This window comes from Nerophis lumbriciformis, linkage group LG20, assembly GCF_033978685.3.
Source record: "Nerophis lumbriciformis linkage group LG20, RoL_Nlum_v2.1, whole genome shotgun sequence".
NCBI lineage: Eukaryota > Metazoa > Chordata > Actinopteri > Syngnathiformes > Syngnathidae > Nerophis > Nerophis lumbriciformis.
Genome location: NC_084567.2, coordinates 14,092,501 through 14,110,000, shown reverse-complemented (window position 1 = coordinate 14,110,000; position 17,500 = coordinate 14,092,501). Strand labels below are relative to the sequence as shown.

At 44.8% G+C, this 17,500-nt stretch overlaps 1 protein-coding gene across 1 annotated transcript in view; it reads right to left on the bottom strand.

Annotated features, from left to right (window-relative positions):
• Positions 1-17,500, bottom strand: part of nelfb (negative elongation factor complex member B) — a 44,404-nt gene that overhangs the window by 1,866 nt on the left and 25,038 nt on the right. The window contains exons 11-13 of the mRNA XM_061980490.2: positions 15,909-16,050; positions 15,741-15,849; positions 1-1,107 (exon numbers count right to left, since the gene is read on the bottom strand). The exon at positions 1-1,107 is cut by the window's left edge and continues 1,866 nt beyond it. Of these exons, the coding sequence (XP_061836474.1) occupies positions 946-1,107; positions 15,741-15,849; positions 15,909-16,050 (413 nt within the window). The 3' untranslated portion in view covers positions 1-945. The remainder of the gene's footprint in view (positions 1,108-15,740; positions 15,850-15,908; positions 16,051-17,500) is intronic.

Below are 17,500 nucleotides of genomic sequence, written 5' to 3'. Positions count from 1 at the left end.
TAGGAAGATATAAACATCCCATCAGTCTTTATCCCAGTGAGAGCAGACATTGTACAGCAAGTGATTGTTTTATTACGTTTGTGTATCTTTTTTAGCACTTAGCAATGCTGCTACTTTCTCGATCTGTTTAGCACACAGCTTCTGAAACTTGCAGATCGTCCTCCTTATATTCAGGCTCAAAAACATCAGTTTCTGGATCATCAATTGTCCCAAAGTAGTCTTTGTTGTCTCTCATCAAGTCTGCCATGATTAGTAGTCTTCTTCTTCTTCTTGTTGTTGAAGGGAAAGTAAATGTTGTGATGAGTCTGTGAAATTAATACTTAAAATGATCCAAATATGTAAATATCACATGTTATTATGAATGTGACGGATACTACATTACATATATACATACAGTGTGTATATAAACAATAATGTTTTTTTTAGAGCGCTTTATAGGCGACTGTCAATAGCTGACTCTTGCTAGCGTCTATTTACGATTTAGAATGTATAAAAAAGAAAAACGTCTTACATGAGGATCGCGAATGACAGACGTGCAGTTCCCCTTTAAGGTAGGACTTATGTGAAGGATTCAACACATGAAGGACTCGTCAAAGACAGGAAACTAGACGGAAGAGACAGGAAGTGGTATTCATTTCTCAGCAGCAGACCTTTTGATAAAAAAACCCAACTAAACTTTATCCTTTGGGAAGCTTGATTTCTGCACATTTTTCCTAATTGGACTTCGCTTTCCTTTTCTTTGACGCACTTCCGTCAGAAGTAAAACATAAAAAAAAAAGTCGAAAAAAACCGACGTCGCCATTCCTCAGAGAAAGTCACACGGGGGGGCGGTTGGAGTTTGGCCGATAATTCATGGATGAAAGCAGAACGATGTAGCGTGGGAGAAAATCCAAGCAGTCTCCGTGGAGCAGGACAATAAAAGAGGAAAAAGGAGACACATCCTGGTCAGAGCGGGGTAGCCGTGCCGGACGCCGCTGCGGGGGCGACTTTGACCGGGTGCAGGCTGAGATCCAGTGACGGCGGCTCCTCTGCCACGGCAGGACTTTTCTTCTGGGCGTCCATCTTGTCCGTCAGCTGGCTGTGCAGCTCCTTCACCGGCTCGCCGCTCTGAAAACAGCAAGCACACGTCAACAACGCACGCCAGGAGGCAAAGGTGAACGCAGTCCCAAATGAGATTCTTCCATCCATACATAGTCCATCCATCCATTTTCTATCGCTTGTCCCGTTCGGGGTCGCGGGGGGTGCTGGAGCCTATCTCAGCTGCATTCAGGCGGAAGGCGGAGTACACCCTGGACAAGTCACCACCTCATCACAGGGCCAACATAGATAGACAGACAACATTCACACTCACATTCACACACTAGGGCCAATTTTTGTGTTGCCAATCAACCTATCCCCAGGTGCATGTTTTTGGCGGTGGGAAGAACCCGCAGTCACGGGGAGAAAATGCAAACTCTACACAGAAAGATCCCGAGCCCGGTATTGAACTCAGAACTACTCAGGACCTTCGTATTGTGAGGCACATGCACTAACCCCTATCCCACCATGCTGCCCTCCATACATAGTAACAATGTTTATTATGTCATCTTTACTTACGTTTTACTTCTTTTTCTCTTTGTGAAAACCTGCTCTGCACACTGCGAATTATTATTTCATTTTAGGGGGGGAAATTTTATGTTTACCTTAGCTAAAGCTAAATATTACTCAAATCTCATCCGCCTCAACAAAAACGACCCTACATTTTTGTTTAGTACAGTAGCATCGCTAACCCAACAAGGGACTCCTCCCAATAGCTCCACCCACTCGGCAGATGACTTTATGAATTTCTTTAACAAGAAAATTTAACTCATTAGAAAGGAGATTAAAGACAACGCATCCCAGCTACAACTGGGTTCTATTAACACAGATACGACTGTATATACGACGGATACTGCAATACAAAATAGTCTCTCTCTTTTTGATGAAATAACATTAGAGGAACTATTACGGCATGTAAGTGGGATAAAACAAACAACATGTTTACTTGACCCACTTCCTGGGAAACTTATCAAGGAGCTTTTTGTATTATTAGGTCCATCAGTGCTAAATATTATAAACGTATCACTTTCCTCTGGCACTGTTCCCCTAGCATTCAAGAAAGCGGTCATTCATCCTCTGCTCAAAAGACCTAACCTTGATCCTGACCTCATGGTAAACTACCGGCAGCTGTCCCACCTTCCGTTTATTTCGAAAATCCTCGAAAAAATTGTCGCACAGCAGCTAAATGAACACTTAGTGTCTAACAATCTCTGAACCTTTTCAATCCGGTTTCAGGGCAAATCACTCTACGGAGACAGCCCTCGCAAAAATGCTTAATGATCTACTGCTAACGATGGATTCTGATGTGTCATCTATGTTGCTGCTTCTTGATCTTAGTGCTGCTTTCGATACCGTCGATCATAATATTTTATTAGAGCGTATCAAAACACGTATTGGTATGTCAGACTTAGCCTTGTCGTGGTTTAACTCTTATCTTACTGACAGAATGCAGTGCGTCTCCCATAACAATGTGACCTCGGACTATGTTAAGGTAACGTGCGGAGTTCCTCGGGGTTCGGTTCTTGGCCCTGTACTTTGTTATTATGTACATGCTGCCGCTAGGCGACATCATACGCAAATACGGTGTTAGCTTTCATTGTTATGCTGATGACACCCAACTCTACATGCCCCTAAAGCTGATCAACACGCCGGATTGTAGTCAGCTGGAGGCGTGTCTTAATGAAATTAAACAATGGATGTCCGCTAACTTCTTGCAACTCAACGCCAAGAAAACGGAAATGCTGATTATCGGTCCTGCTAAACACCGACATTTATTTAATAATACCACCTTAACATTTGACAACCAAACAATTACACAAGGCGACTCGGTAAAGAATCTGGGTATTATCTTCGACCCAACTCTCTCCTTTGAATCACACATTAAGAGTGTTACTAAAACGGCCTTCTTTCATCTCCGTAATATCGCTAAAATTCGTTCAATTTATCCACTAGCGACGATGAGATCATTATTCATGCGTTCATTACGTCTCGTCTCGACTACTGTAACGTATTATTTTCGGGTCTCCCTATGTCTAGCATTATCCATCCATCCATCCATCTTCTTCCGCTTATCCAAAGTCGGGTCGCGGGGGCAGCAGCCTAAGCAGGGAAGTCCAGACTTTCCTCTCCCCAGCCACTTCGTCCAGCTTTTCCCGGGGGATCCCGAGGCGTTCCCAGGCCAGCCGGGAGACATAGTCCTCCCAACGTGTCCTGGGTCTTCCCCGTGGCCTCCTACCGGTTGGACGTGCCCTAAACACCTCCCTAGGGAGGCGTTCGGGTGGCATCCTGACCAGATGCCCGAACCACCTCATCTGGCTCCTGACGATGTGGAGGAGCAGCGGCTTTACTTTGAGCTCCCCCCGGATGACAGAGCTTCTCACCCTATCTCTAAGGGAGAGCCCCGCCACCCGGCGGAGGAAACTCATTTCGGCCGCTTGTACCCGTGATCTTGTCCTTTCGGTCATAACCCAAAGCTCATGACCATAGGTGAGGATGGGAACGTAGATCGACCGGTAAATTGAGAGCTTTGCCTTCCGGCTCAGCTCCTTATTCACCACAACGGATCGATACAGCGTCCGCATTACTGAAGACGCCGCACCGATCCGTCTGTCGATCTCACGATCCACTCTTCCCCCACTCGTGAACAAGACTCCTAGGTACCTGAACTCCTCCACTTGGGGCAAGATCTCCGCCCCAACCCGGAGATGGCACTCCAACCTTTTCCGGGCGAGAACCATGGACTCGGACTTGGAGGTGCTGATTCTCATCCCAGTCGCTTCACACTCGGCTGCGAACCGATCCAGTGAGAGCTGAATATCCTGGCCAGATGAAGCCATCAGGACCACATCATCCTCAAAAAGCAGAGACCTAATCCTGCAGCCACCAAACCGGAACCCCTCAACGCCTTGACTGCGCCTAGAAATTCTGTCCATAAAAGTTATGAACAGAATCGGTGACAAAAGGCAGCCTTGGCGGAGTCCAACCCTCACTGGAAACGTGTCCGACCTACTGCCGGCAATACGGACCAAGCTCTGATACTGATCGTACAGGGAGCGGACAGCCACAATCAGACAGTCCGATACCCCATACTCTCTGAGCACTCCCCACAGGACCTCCCGAGGAACACGGTCGAATGCCTTCTCCAAGTCCACAAAGAACATGTAGACTGGTTGGGCAAACTCCCATGCACCCTCAAGGACCCTGCCGAGAGTATAGAGCTGGTCCACAGTTCCACGACCAGGACGAAAACCACACTGTTCCTCCTGAATCCGAGGTTCGACTATCCGGCGTAGCCTCCTCTCCAGTACACCTGAATAGACCTTACCGGGAAGGCTGAGGAGTGTGATCCCACGATAGTTAGAACACACCCTCCGGTTCCCCTTCTTAAAGAGAGGAACCACCACCCCGGTCTGCCAATCCAGAGGTACCGCCCCCGATGTCCACGCGATGCTGCAGAGTCTTGTCAACCAAAACAGCCCCACAGCATCCAGAGCCATAAGGAACTCCGGGCGGATCTCATCTACCCCCGAAGCCTTGCCACCGAGGAGCTTTTTAACTACCTCAGCAACCTCAGCCCCAGAAATAGGAGAGCCCACCACAGACTCCCCAGGCACTGCTCCTCATAGGAAGACGTGTTGGTGGGATTGAGGAGGTCTTCGAAGTATTCCCTCCACCGATCCACAACATCCGCAGTCGAGGTCAGCAGAACACCATCCGCACCATACACGGTGTTGACAGTGCACTGCTTCCCCTTCTTGAGGCGGCGGATGGTGGTCCAGAATCGCTTCTAAGCCGTCCGGAAGTCGTTTTCCATAGCTTCCCTGAACTCCTCCCATGTCCGAGTTTTTGCCTTTGTGACCGCTGAAGCCGCACACCGCTTGGCCTGTCGGTACCTGTCTGCTGCCTCCGGAGTCCCATGAGCCAAAAGAACCCGATAGGACTCCTTCTTCAGCTTGACGGCATCCCTCACCGCCGGTGTCCACCAACGGGTTCTAGGATTACCGTCACGACAAGCACCAACTACCTTGCGGCCACAGCTCCAATCAGCCGCCTCAACAATAGAGGCGCGGAACGTGGTCCACTCGGACTCAATGTCCAGCACATCCCTCGTGACATGTTCAAAGTTCTTCCGGAGGTGGGAATTGAAACTCTCTCTGACAGGAGACTCTGCCAGACGTTCCCAGCAGACCCTTACAATGCGTTTGGGCCTGCCAGGTCTGTCCGGCATCCTCCCCCACCATCGCAGCCAACTCACCACCAGGTGGTGATCGGTAGAAACCTCCGCCCCTCTCTTCACCCGAGTGTCCAAAACATGAGGCCGCAAATCCGATGACACAACTACAAAGTCGATCAGGGAACTGCGGCCTAGGGTGTCCTGGTGCCAAGTGCACATATGGACACCCTTATGCTTGAACATGGTGTTTGTTATGGACAATCTGTGACGAGCACAAAAGTCCAAAAACAAAACACCACTCGGGTTCAGATCCGGGCGGCCATTCTTCCCAATCACGCCTCTCCAGGTTTCACTGTCGTTGCCAACATGAGCGTTGAAGTCAACCAGTAGGACAAGGGAATCACCCGGGGGAGCACTTTCCAGTACTCCCTCGAGTGCATCCAAAAAGGGTGGGTACTCTGAACTGCTGTTTGGTGCGTAAGCACAAACAACAGTCAGGACCCGGCTACCCTCTCGTCCACCGGGTTGAACTCCAACGTGCAGGCTTTGAGCCGAGGGGGCAACAAGAATTGCTACCCCAGTTAGTCGCCTCTCACTGCGTGCAACGCTAGTGTGGAAGAGAGTCCAACCCCTCTCGAGAGAACTGGTTCCAGAGCCCTTGCTGTGCGTCGAGGTGAGTCCGACTATATCTAGCCGGAACTTCTCTACCTCGCGCACTAGCTCAGGCTCCTTCCCCCCCAGCGAGGTGACGTTCCACGTCCCAAGAGCTAGCTTATGTAGCCGAGGATCAGACCGCCAAGTGCCCTGCCTTCGGCTGCCGCCCAGCTCACAATGCACCCGACCTCTATGGCCCCTCCCATGAGTGGTGAGCCCATTGGAGGAGTGACCCACGTTGCCTCTTCGGGCTGTGCCCGGCCGGGCGCCATGGGGACAGGCCCGACCACCAGGCGCTCGCCATCGTGCCCCAACTCCGGGCCTGGCTCCAGAGGGGGGCCCCGGTGACCCGCGTCCGGGCGAGGGAAATCTGAGTCTTTGTTGTTTCATTCCCATAGAAGTCTTCGAGCTGCTCTTTGTCTGATCCCTCACCTAGGACCTGTTTGTCTTGGGAGACCCTTCATGCCCCCGGACAACATAGCTCCTAGGCTGCTAGACTTTTGACAAGAACAAGAAAGTTTGATCATATTACGCCTATACTGTATATACCTTTATATACATATATACATATACCTATACTGTATATACCTTTACCGTATTTTCCGCACTATAAGGCGCACCTAAAAACCACAATTTTTCTCAAAAGCTGACAGTGCGCCTAATAACCCGGTGCGCTTTATTACGATTCATTTTCATAAAGTTTCGGTCTCGCAACTTCGGTAAACAGCCGCCATCTTTTTTCCCGGTAGAACAGGAAGCGCTTCTTCTTCTACGCAAGCAACCGCCAATGAAAGCACTCGCCCCCATAGAACAGGAAGCGCTTCACCCGCCCCCATAGAACAGGAAGCGCTTCACCCGCCCCCGGAAGAAGAAGAAAAAACGCGCGGATATCACCGTACGTTTCATTTCCTGTTTACATCTGTAAAGACCACAAAATGGCTCCTACAAAACGATCCGGTTCATAAAAAGACGCAATCTCTCCATCCGCACACGGATTACTACCGTATTTCACAGCAACTGAACCGCACTGTGGAACGGGAGCACGTACGGTGAATATTCGCTCCACAGGGAATGAGAAGTCATCCTTCACTGTGGTTCTAGCTTGCCATGCTAACTTCCACCCATCCAAAAGAGACCTTTCCAGCCGGCGTCATCATAAAAGCTAACTCGAAGGGATGGATGGATGAAGAAAAGATGAGCGAGTGGTTAAGGGAAGTTTACACGAAGAGGCCGGGAGGCTTTTTTCACACAGCTCCGAAGGCGAACACACCTTCACTAAGACGGGCAGATAGCGCCGGTCGACATACGCCAACATCTGCCAGTGGATCGTAAATGCCTGGGCAGATAGTTTCGGTCACAACTGTGGTCCGACCTTTCCGGAAGGCAGGATTCACAGAACTGCTGCACAACAGTGACACTGACTCCGGTGACTTCGACGAGACGGAACCGGCCATTTTGGATCCCGTATTCGCCCAACTTTTCAATTCGGACACCGAAGACGAAGAATTCGAAGGATTTACGAATGAAGAATAACTTCAGAAGGTGAGCGCTATGTTTATTTTGTGTGTTGTGACATTAACGTTCGAGCAACATTATGTTGCTATTGTTCTACACCATTTTGAATTTTACTATGTTTGTGATTGCACATTTGCGTACATTTTGGGACAGAGTTGTTAGAACGCTGGTTTTCAATATATTATTAAAGTTTGACTGAACTATCTGACTGTTTTTTTGACATTCACTTTAGCGCAGCGTTTTTTTGACATTCACTTTAGCGCAGCGTAGGCGCGGCTTTTAGTCCGGGGCGGCTTATTGGTGGACAAAATTATGAAATATGTAATTCATAGAAGGTGCGGCTAATAATCCGGTGCGCCTTATAGTGCGGAAAATACGGTATATACATATATACATATAACTATACTGGCTCACCTGCCCTGGCTTCCTGTGCACTTAAGATGTGACTTTAAGGTTTTACTACTTACGTATAAAATACTACACGGTCTAGCTCCATCCTATCTTGCCGATTGTATTGTACCATATGTCCCGGCAAGAAATCTGCGTTCAAAGAACTCCGGCTTATTAGTGATTCCCAGAGCCCAAAAAAAGTCTGCGGGATATGGAGCGTTTTCTATTCGGGCTCCAGTACTCTGGAATGCCCTCCCGGTAACAGTTAGAGATGCTACCTCAGTAGAAGCATTTAAGTCCCATCTTAAAACTCATTTGTATACTCTAGCCTTTAAATAAACCCCCCTTTTAGACCAGTTAATCTGCCGTTTCTTTTCTTTTCTCCTCTGCTCCCCACTCCCTTGTGGAGGGGGCGGGGGAAACAGGTCCGGTGGCCATGGATGAAGTGCTGGCAGTCCAGAGTCGGGACCCGGGGTGGATCGCTCGCCTGTGCATCGGTTGGGAACATCTCTGCGCTGCTGACCCGCCGTCTCCGCTCAGGATGATTTCCTGCTGACCCCACTATGGACTGGACTCTTATTATTATGTTGGATCCACTATGGACTGGACTCTCACAATATTATGTCAGACCCACTCGACATCCATTGCATTCGGTCTCCCCTAGAGGGGGGGGGGTTACCCACATATGCGGTCCTCTCCAAGGTTTCTCATAGTCATTCACATCGACGTCCCACTGGGGTGAGTTTTTCCTTGCTCTTATGTGGGCTCTGTACCGAGGATGTCGTTGTGGCTTGTGCAGCCCTTTGAGACACTTGTGATTTAGGGCTATATAAATAAACATGGATTGATTGATTGATATATAAGCCGCAGATATATTGTGAAATTAGTTATTTACACAGAAGTATTCTGTAAATGTTTATTTACTTACCTTAATTGTTTCAAAACGGTGCAAAACGGCTGATCCAACAAAACAGAAGTCATGGATCTACTAGCTGCGCAAACTAGCTCTCCAATCGGCTAAACGGACTTGATGACTCCCCGGTGACGTTTTGGTGAATTTACAGAGGAATTTGTGAAAGTGAAACGATACAAAAATCATTTTTAAATGTAGAAATCCATAAGGGTAGTGACGCTATGGATGGCTAGAAGACGGAACGGCGCTTCTACGTCCGGTTGAAAGGACCAAAAACGGAGGACATTGCAGCACCTGTAGTAAGCAAACTCGTCCAAAAGATGGCGCCATAGCACAAATAATAACACATAATCAAGTGTATTTGCTTGGTTTAAAAAAATATTAAATAAAATGTGTATTATGGCCGTCAGCGAAGAACAATGCATCTACCGTATTTTTCGGACTATAAGTCGCAGTTTATACTCAGGAGCGACTTATGTGTGAAATTATTAACACATTACCGTAAAATATCAAATAATATTATTTAGCTCATTCACATAAGAGACTAGACGTATAAGATTTCATGGGATTTAGCGATTAGGAGTGACAGATTGTTTGGTAAACGTATAGCATGTTCTATATGTTATAGTTATTTGAATGACTCTTACCATAATATGTTACGTTAACATACCAGTTGGTTATTTATGCCTCATATAACGTACACTTATTCAGCCTGTTGTTCACTATTCTTTATTTATTTTAAATTGCCTTTCAAATGTCTATTCTTGGTGTTGGGTTTTATCAAATAAATTTCCCCCAAAAATGCGACTTATACTCCAGTGCGACTTATATATATTTTTTTCCTTCTTTATTATGCATTTTCGATTGGTGCGACTTATACTCCGGTGCGACTTATACTCCGAAAAATACGGTATTAGCCACACCGGACTACTCGCAGGTATGTATGTTGCGAAATGAATGTTTATCTACATACCATTGTTTCCAAACGGTGTCTGTAACACGGCAGTAAAACGGCTGATCCAACAAAACAGAAGTCATGGTCATGGATCCACTAGCTGCGCAAACTAGCTCTCCAATCAGCTTAACAGACTCGATGACTTCCCGGTGACGTTTTGGTGAATTTATCGAGGAATTTGTGAAAGTGAAACAATACAAAAATCATTTTTAAATGTAGAAATCAATAAGGATAGTGACGCTATGGATGGCTAGAAGACGGAACGGTGCTTCTATGTCCGGTTTTCTCTCTGGCACTCATGGAGGGTGGACGCTCCCCTTCCCTCTCCCTTATCTCTCCTGCTTGCTTCTTTGTCTTGTCTTAACTTTCTTGTTGCCTCTTTTTGCACTGCTCTCCAAATCAACATTGGAACTATTTAACTAGCCTCAACGAAATTGACAAGATCTTGGGTTTAGGGGAACCTGCTTGTCGTGACTGAGCGGTTGTTGCTGGACACACGACGGACTCTCGGGAGAAGAAGGAGTGCCGCGTGCCTGGCGACCCTTTTCTGTCGAGGACGTGAAGATATCCACCTATTCGGAATTATGACAACAGGACATCTGCTGATTGGACTAAGCATTGCTCTGGTTTGTCCACAAATTGGAAGTTGCTGGCAGTCTTCAAAGTACCCCAAAGCTGCCACAAATGATTGGAGGATGCGGGAAGAACTGTGGACACTCTTGTGATTTTGGATTACATCGGGACTGTCTGCCCCGCAGGTTTGAGGACCAGTCATAGACAATTTTGAGTGAAAAGCAAATTTTTATTTTCACTCGTATACAAACATTCGAACTTGGATTGTTTCCCTGGCTTCGAGACTCTACCGAGGAACAGTGCGGCGAAGACACAACAAACTCCCTTCATGTCTCTCATGGACACACACCTGTTGTTGTTGACTTTGGACTAGCGACTGCACGACATCATGACCGCGGAACAGAGACACACTGCAGGCTTACACACAAACATGCATCCACAAAAATATACGCCACACACATACATACCCCACCCATCCCCCCAATCCAACACCCTCGACGCAAATCCCATAGGGGTGATGAAAGGATGGTCATCGCCTGAGAGCTGCCGACCACCATGACCCCGCACTCCCTTCCCTCTGTTGTAACTTATGGGTTATATACCGGTAGTTCATGTGTGATGATCATTCCTAATTTACATGTTTGATTTATTGCTGATAAATTGATCTATTATTATTTACAGCTAAAAAGAGTTAAAAGGGAATTGATTGATTTATACATGTATTTGATATTGATTATTTGAGAAACACTGACACTGAATTGAGTTGTTTTCTACTCAATAGCCGAACAAAGGGTTAACTAAAAGACTGCATGTTCCACAATGTATTGCGGCAAAACCGGATGTTAGAAAAGACCGGGAGCAGGTGCTATGTGGTTGTTGAGATTGAGGATTCATCACCTACGGTTGATGAATGAATGACAGATAACAAGATATACAGGTAAAAGCCAGTAAATTAGAATATTTTGAAAAACTTGATTTATTTCAGTAATTGCATTCAAAAGGTGTACCGGTAACTAGTACATTATATTTATTCATTGCACACAGACTGATGCATTCAAATGTTTATTTCATTTAATTTTGATGATTTGAAGTGGCAACAAATGAAAATCCAAAATTCCGTGTGTCACAAAATTAGAATATTACTTAAGGCTAATACAAAAAAGGGATTTTTAGAAATGTTGGCCAACTGAAAAGTATGAAAATGAAAAATATGAGCATGTACAATACTCAATACTTGGTTGGAGCTCCTTTTGCCTCAATTACTGCGTTAATGCGGCGTGGCATGGAGTCGATGAGTTTCTGGCACTGCTCAGGTGTTATGAGAGCCCAGGTTGCTCTGATAGTGGCCTTCAACTCTTCTGCGTTTTTGGGTCTGGCATTCTGCATCTTCCTTTTCACAATACCCCACAGATTTTCTATGGGGCTAAGGTCAGGGGAGTTGGCGGGCCAATTTAGAACAGAAATACCATGGTCCGTAAACCAGGCACGGGTAGATTTTGCGCTGTGTGCAGGCGCCAAGTCCTGTTGGAACTTGAAATCTCCATCTCCATAGAGCAGGTCAGCAGCAGGAAGCATGAAGTGCTCTAAAACTTGCTGGTAGACGGCTGCGTTGACCCTGGATCTCAGGAAACAGAGTGGACCGACACCAGCAGATGACATGGCACCCCAAACCATCACTGATGGTGGAAACTTTACACTAGACTTCAGGCAACGTGGATCCTGTGCCTCTCCTGTCTTCCTCCAGACTCTGGGACCTCGATTTCCAAAGGAAATGCAAAATTTGCATGGTTGGGTGATGGTTTGGGGTGCCATGTCATCTGCTGGTGTCGGTCCACTCTGTTTCCTGAGATCCAGGGTCAACGCAGCCGTCTACCAGCAAGTTTTAGAGCACTTCATGCTTCCTGCTGCTGACCTGCTCTATGGAGATGGAGATTTCAAGTTCCAACAGGACTTGGCGCCTGCACACAGCGCAAAATCTACCCGTGCCTGGTTTACGGACCATGGTATTTCTGTTCTAAATTGGCCCGCCAATTCCCCTGACCTTAGCCCCATAGAAAATCTGTGGGGTATTGTGAAAAGGAAGATGCAGAATGCCAGACCCAAAAATGCAGAAGAGTTGAAGGCCACTATCAGAGCAACCTGGGCTCTCATAACACCTGAGCAGTGCCAGAAACTCATCGACTCCATGCCACGCCGCATTAACGCAGTAATTGAGGCAAAAGGAGCTCCAACCAAGTATTGAGTATTGTACATGCTCATATTTTTCATTTTCATACTTTTCAGTTGGCCAACATTTCTAAAAATCCCTTTTTTGTATTAGCCTTAAGTAATATTCTAATTTTGTGACACACGGAATTTTGGATTTTCATTTGTTGCCACTTCAAATCATCAAAATTAAATGAAATAAACATTTGAATGCATCAGTCTGTGTGCAATGAATAAATATAATGTACAAGTTACACCTTTTGAATGCAATTACTGAAATAAATCAAGTTTTTCAAAATATTCTAATTTACTGGCTTTTACCTGTATATGGATCGTTTTGTACCGTTTTGTATGCCATTTTTTTCTTATATAAAGTACAACTTTATTACACATTTTCGACGTCCTGTCCAATACTTTGATCGTAGTTAATCTACACCCCCTGTTGCTAGATATCTCGAGATGTACGTTGTAATATGTATATGGAGGATTTTTTTCCCACTACAGACTGGGCCCCCTTAGGAACCCAGTCTAGATTGTATTTTTTTACTCATCCATCCCCAGCATTTTACATTTTCCCCCATCTTTTACAGGGCGCCTTGTGGCGACCCATCAGCGTTCCTGTTCTGTAACCCTGTACACTGTTTGTTTGTCTAATCTTGAACGGATTTGTGCTGAAAACAAAGTTTCGTTGTACTTCTGCAATGACAATAAAGACCTATCCTATCCCTTTCCTGAATGGACTAAAAACGAAGGACATTGCAGCACCTGCAGTAAGCAAACTCGTCCAAAAGATGGCGCCATAGCACAAATAACACATATTCAGTGTATTTGCTTGGTTTAAAAAAAATAAAAATAAAGTTAAAGTTAAAGTTAAAGTACCAATGATTGTCACACACACACTAGGTGTGGCGAGATTATTCTCTGCATTTGACCCATCACCCTTGATCACCCCCTGGGAGGTGAGGGGAGCAGTGGGCAGCAGCGGTGGCCGCGCCCGGGAATCATTTTGGTGATTTAACCCCCAATTCCAACCCTTGATGCTGAGTGCCAAGCAGGGAGGTAATGGGTCCCATTTTTTTATAGTCTTTGGTATGACTCGGCCGGGGTTTGAACTCACAACCTACCGATCTCAGGGCGGACACTCTAACCAATGTGTTTTATGGCCGTCAGCGAAGAACAATGCATATATTAGCCACACCGGACTACTATAAGTCGCAGGTATGTATGTTGCGAAATGAATGTTTATCTACATATAATTGTTTCCAAACGGTGTCTGTAACACGGCGGTAAAATGGTTGATCAAACAAAACAGAAGCCATCGTAAATAGTCCGTCTGCGTTAGCGCTTATAATAACAATATCGCTAATTCTTGTTAATCATAAAAAAAAAACACGCCACTCTTCCTCCTCAGCCTATTCAATTTACCAAAGCAGACCCAGCTTCCTGCAGCTGTTATGCCCAGTGCCTCTGTGCTGATAAATATCACAACCAACCAGAGGCCCAATAAGGAAGTGCTCTCTTCTAAAACAATAACTACTATCATAGCACGTAGATTAGTTAAAGACATTATCTGGTCAGAGAAATGGAATCCACATTCCTTTGAAGAACACAATCCACCAGGGATGTCAAACTAATTTTAGCTCAGGTGCCGGATGGGGGAAAGTCTCTTTGGATTGGTAAAATCATGGTATGACAACTTCAAAGTGAAGAGAACTTCAGATTGTTTTCTTTGTTTAAAAATAGGCCGAGTCTGAAAATGTGCAAAACATTTTTTTACACTTACCATAAATTCTGGACTATTAGCTGCTACTTTTTTCCCCTACACTTCGATTCCTGCGGCTTATAAAACGGTGCAGATAATTTATGGATTTTTTTCTGCTGACGGTCATGATAGAAATATATATCTTTTTTTAAACTAAGCAAATACATTTAGAATGTGTGTTGTCCGCTCAATGGCGCCATCTTTTGACAAGTTTGCTCACTGCGGGGTCTTTCCATTTATCGGGAGTGCTTTCAATTCAACCGGAAGTACAGTGCCGTTCAGTCTTCCAGTCGTCCACAGCGTTTCTGCTCGTATGGAATCGTCATTCATCACTCCGAGCAACGTTTGTAAGTTTTACAATATAACTAAAACAATTCTTACTTACTAAAGCGTCCCATGTGTGATGCCTGTAGGAGTATGTTCATGCATATTTCTACATGCTATCGTAATGTAATCTAGATAGCGTCGTTAGCATTAGCTAATATGCTAACCCGGTCATGAGTGTCTGTGTTAGTTTTATTATCTTACAACTGCATTCTTTTTGTATTGTTTCACTTTCACAAATTCCTCAGTAAATTCACCAAAACGTCACCGTGGAGTTATTGAGTCCGTTTAGCTGATTGGACAGCTGGCTTGCGCAGCTCGTGGGTCCATAACCATGACTTCTGTTTTGTTTGACCTGCCGTTTTAATGCCTTGATACAGACACGTTTGGAAACAATTAAGGTATGTAAATAAACATTTACAGAATATTTCTGTGTAAATAACTCATTTCACAACGTATATATCTGTTGTGGAAAGTGGAGAACCATAACCATGACTTCTGTTTTGTTTGACCCGCCGTTTTACTGCCTTGTTACAGACACGTTTGGAAACAATTAAGGTATGTAAATAAACATTTACAGAATATTTCTGTGTAAATAACTCATTTCACAACATATATACCTGTTGTGGAAAGTGGAGAACCATAACCATGACTTCTGTTTTGTTTGACCTGCCGTTTTACTGCTGTGTTACAGACACGTTTGGAAACAATTAAGGTATGTAAATAAACATTTACAGAATATTTCTGTGTAAATAACTCATTTCACAACTGTTGTGGAAAGTGGAGAACCAGAACCACGACTTCTGTTTTGTTTGACCTGCCGTTTTACTGCCTTCATACAGACACGTTTGGAAACAATTAAGGTATGTAAATAAACATTTACAGAATATTTCTGTGTAAATAACTAATTTCACAACTGTTGTGGAAAGTGGAGAACCATAACCATGACTTCTGTTTTGTTTGACCTTCCGTTTTACTGCCTTGTTACGACACGTTTGGAAACAATTAAGGTACCGGTATGTAAATAAATATTTACAGAATATTTCTGTGTAGATAAGTCATTTCACAACGTATATATCTGTTGTGGAAAGTGGAGAACCGTGAAGAACTTGATCATTAAGCAACAGTTTTTGGATGTTTGGTATAATATGAATGATTATTTAGCCAAAGTCTGAGTGTGAGACAAAGAAAGGCCAACCTGCTTGGGAGGTTCCAGAGTTTTCTTCAAGGTTTCCAAGTACGAAGGCAGGACTTTGTGGTGGAGATGCAGCAACATGCGCAGCGTGTGTCGGTGCACGTTCTCCTTACTGCCACGTCAAAGTTACAAGTTACTCTCGGCGCCGGTGCCACATCGTGCCGCACAAACCTGGAAAACGACGTCAGGAGGAAGCCATCGAAGACCACGGAACAGAACTCCTCCCCTCCGAACTCGTCCGACAGCAGAGTGAGATGTCCGGTCAGCAGGTGCAGGAAGATGTCCCCAAAGGCCATGTCATTGTACGTGTCCACTGTGGGGGACAACTCAGCTTTATGGACACAACCTGTGTGTGTGTGTGTGTGTGTGTGTGTGTGTGTGTGTGTGTGTGTGTGTGTGTGTGTGTGTGTGTGTGTGTGTGTGTGTGTGTGTGTGTGTACGTCTGGTGTATATTGTTTTAAAATCTGTAATAGACTTTGTGTTGCATTTTGGATGTATGAACAGTGTTTTACAAGCAAAGTCGGATTGTTTGATATCAATCATCCATATGATCAAGTGAAATGAGTCAAACAATGGTAGCTATTAAAAACACTAACCTATTTATTATTAACTGGAACGGACGTACGCTGCCTTTAAGTTGAAGGGGAGTGGTCATTTTCTTCCCCCGGTGACACCTACTGATCACAATAATTGATGACGTTAAGCTCATGATGGAGTAACTTGAACCATGCGGACACGTTTGTTCCTGGTTACTTTCTAATGCGCTTCTTCTGTCTTGGAGACTTGGTATGTGGAAGTGACGCGCAATTATGATTATTTGATAACACAATTCGAGTCGATTGTTGGGGGGGGGGTAACGATTCGATTCGGAATCAATCCTCAATTCAAAATCAATACTTTTTAGTAGCATTGGGTGCCAGTTCTGTGAAAAACTACTTTCCTCCATACAATAGATAAACAGCTCTGATGGATTTCTATATCACTTCAAAGAAAAGTGGTTTCGTTGGATAAAATTCTGTCCAGACATTTAATAAAGTCAAATACAAATAAGGCAACTAGAGAAGTATCTTATTTTCTAAAGTACATTTTTACATCAGATATACAAACCCCGTTTCCATATGAGTTGGGAAATTGTGTTAGATGTAAATATAAACGGAATACAATGATTTGCAAATCATTCTCAACCCATATTCAGTTGAATATGCTACAAAGGCAAAATATTTGATGTTCAAACTGATAAAAAAAATTTTTTTTGCAAATAATCATTAACTTTAGAATTTGATGCCAGCAACACGAGACAAATAAGTTGGGAAAGGTAGCAATAAATACTGATAAAGTTGAGGAATGCTCATCAAACACTTATTTGGAACATCCCATAGGTGAACAGGCAAATTGGGAACAGGTGGGTGCCATGATTGGGTATAAAAGTAGATTCCATGAAATGCTCAGTCATTCACAAACAAGGATGGGGCGAGGGTCACCACTTTGTCAACAAATGCGTGAGCAAATTGTTGAACAGTTTAAGAAAAACCTTTTTCAACCAGCTATTGCAAGGAATTTAGGTTCACCATCTACGGTCCGTAATATCATCAAAAGGTTCAGAGAATCTGGAGAAATCACTGCACGTAAGCAGCTAAGCCTGTGACCTTCGATCCCTCAGGCTGTACTGCATCAACAAGCGACATCAGTGTGTAAAGGATATCACCACATGGGCTCAAGAACACTTCAGAAACCCACTGTCAGTAACTACAGTTGGTCGCTAC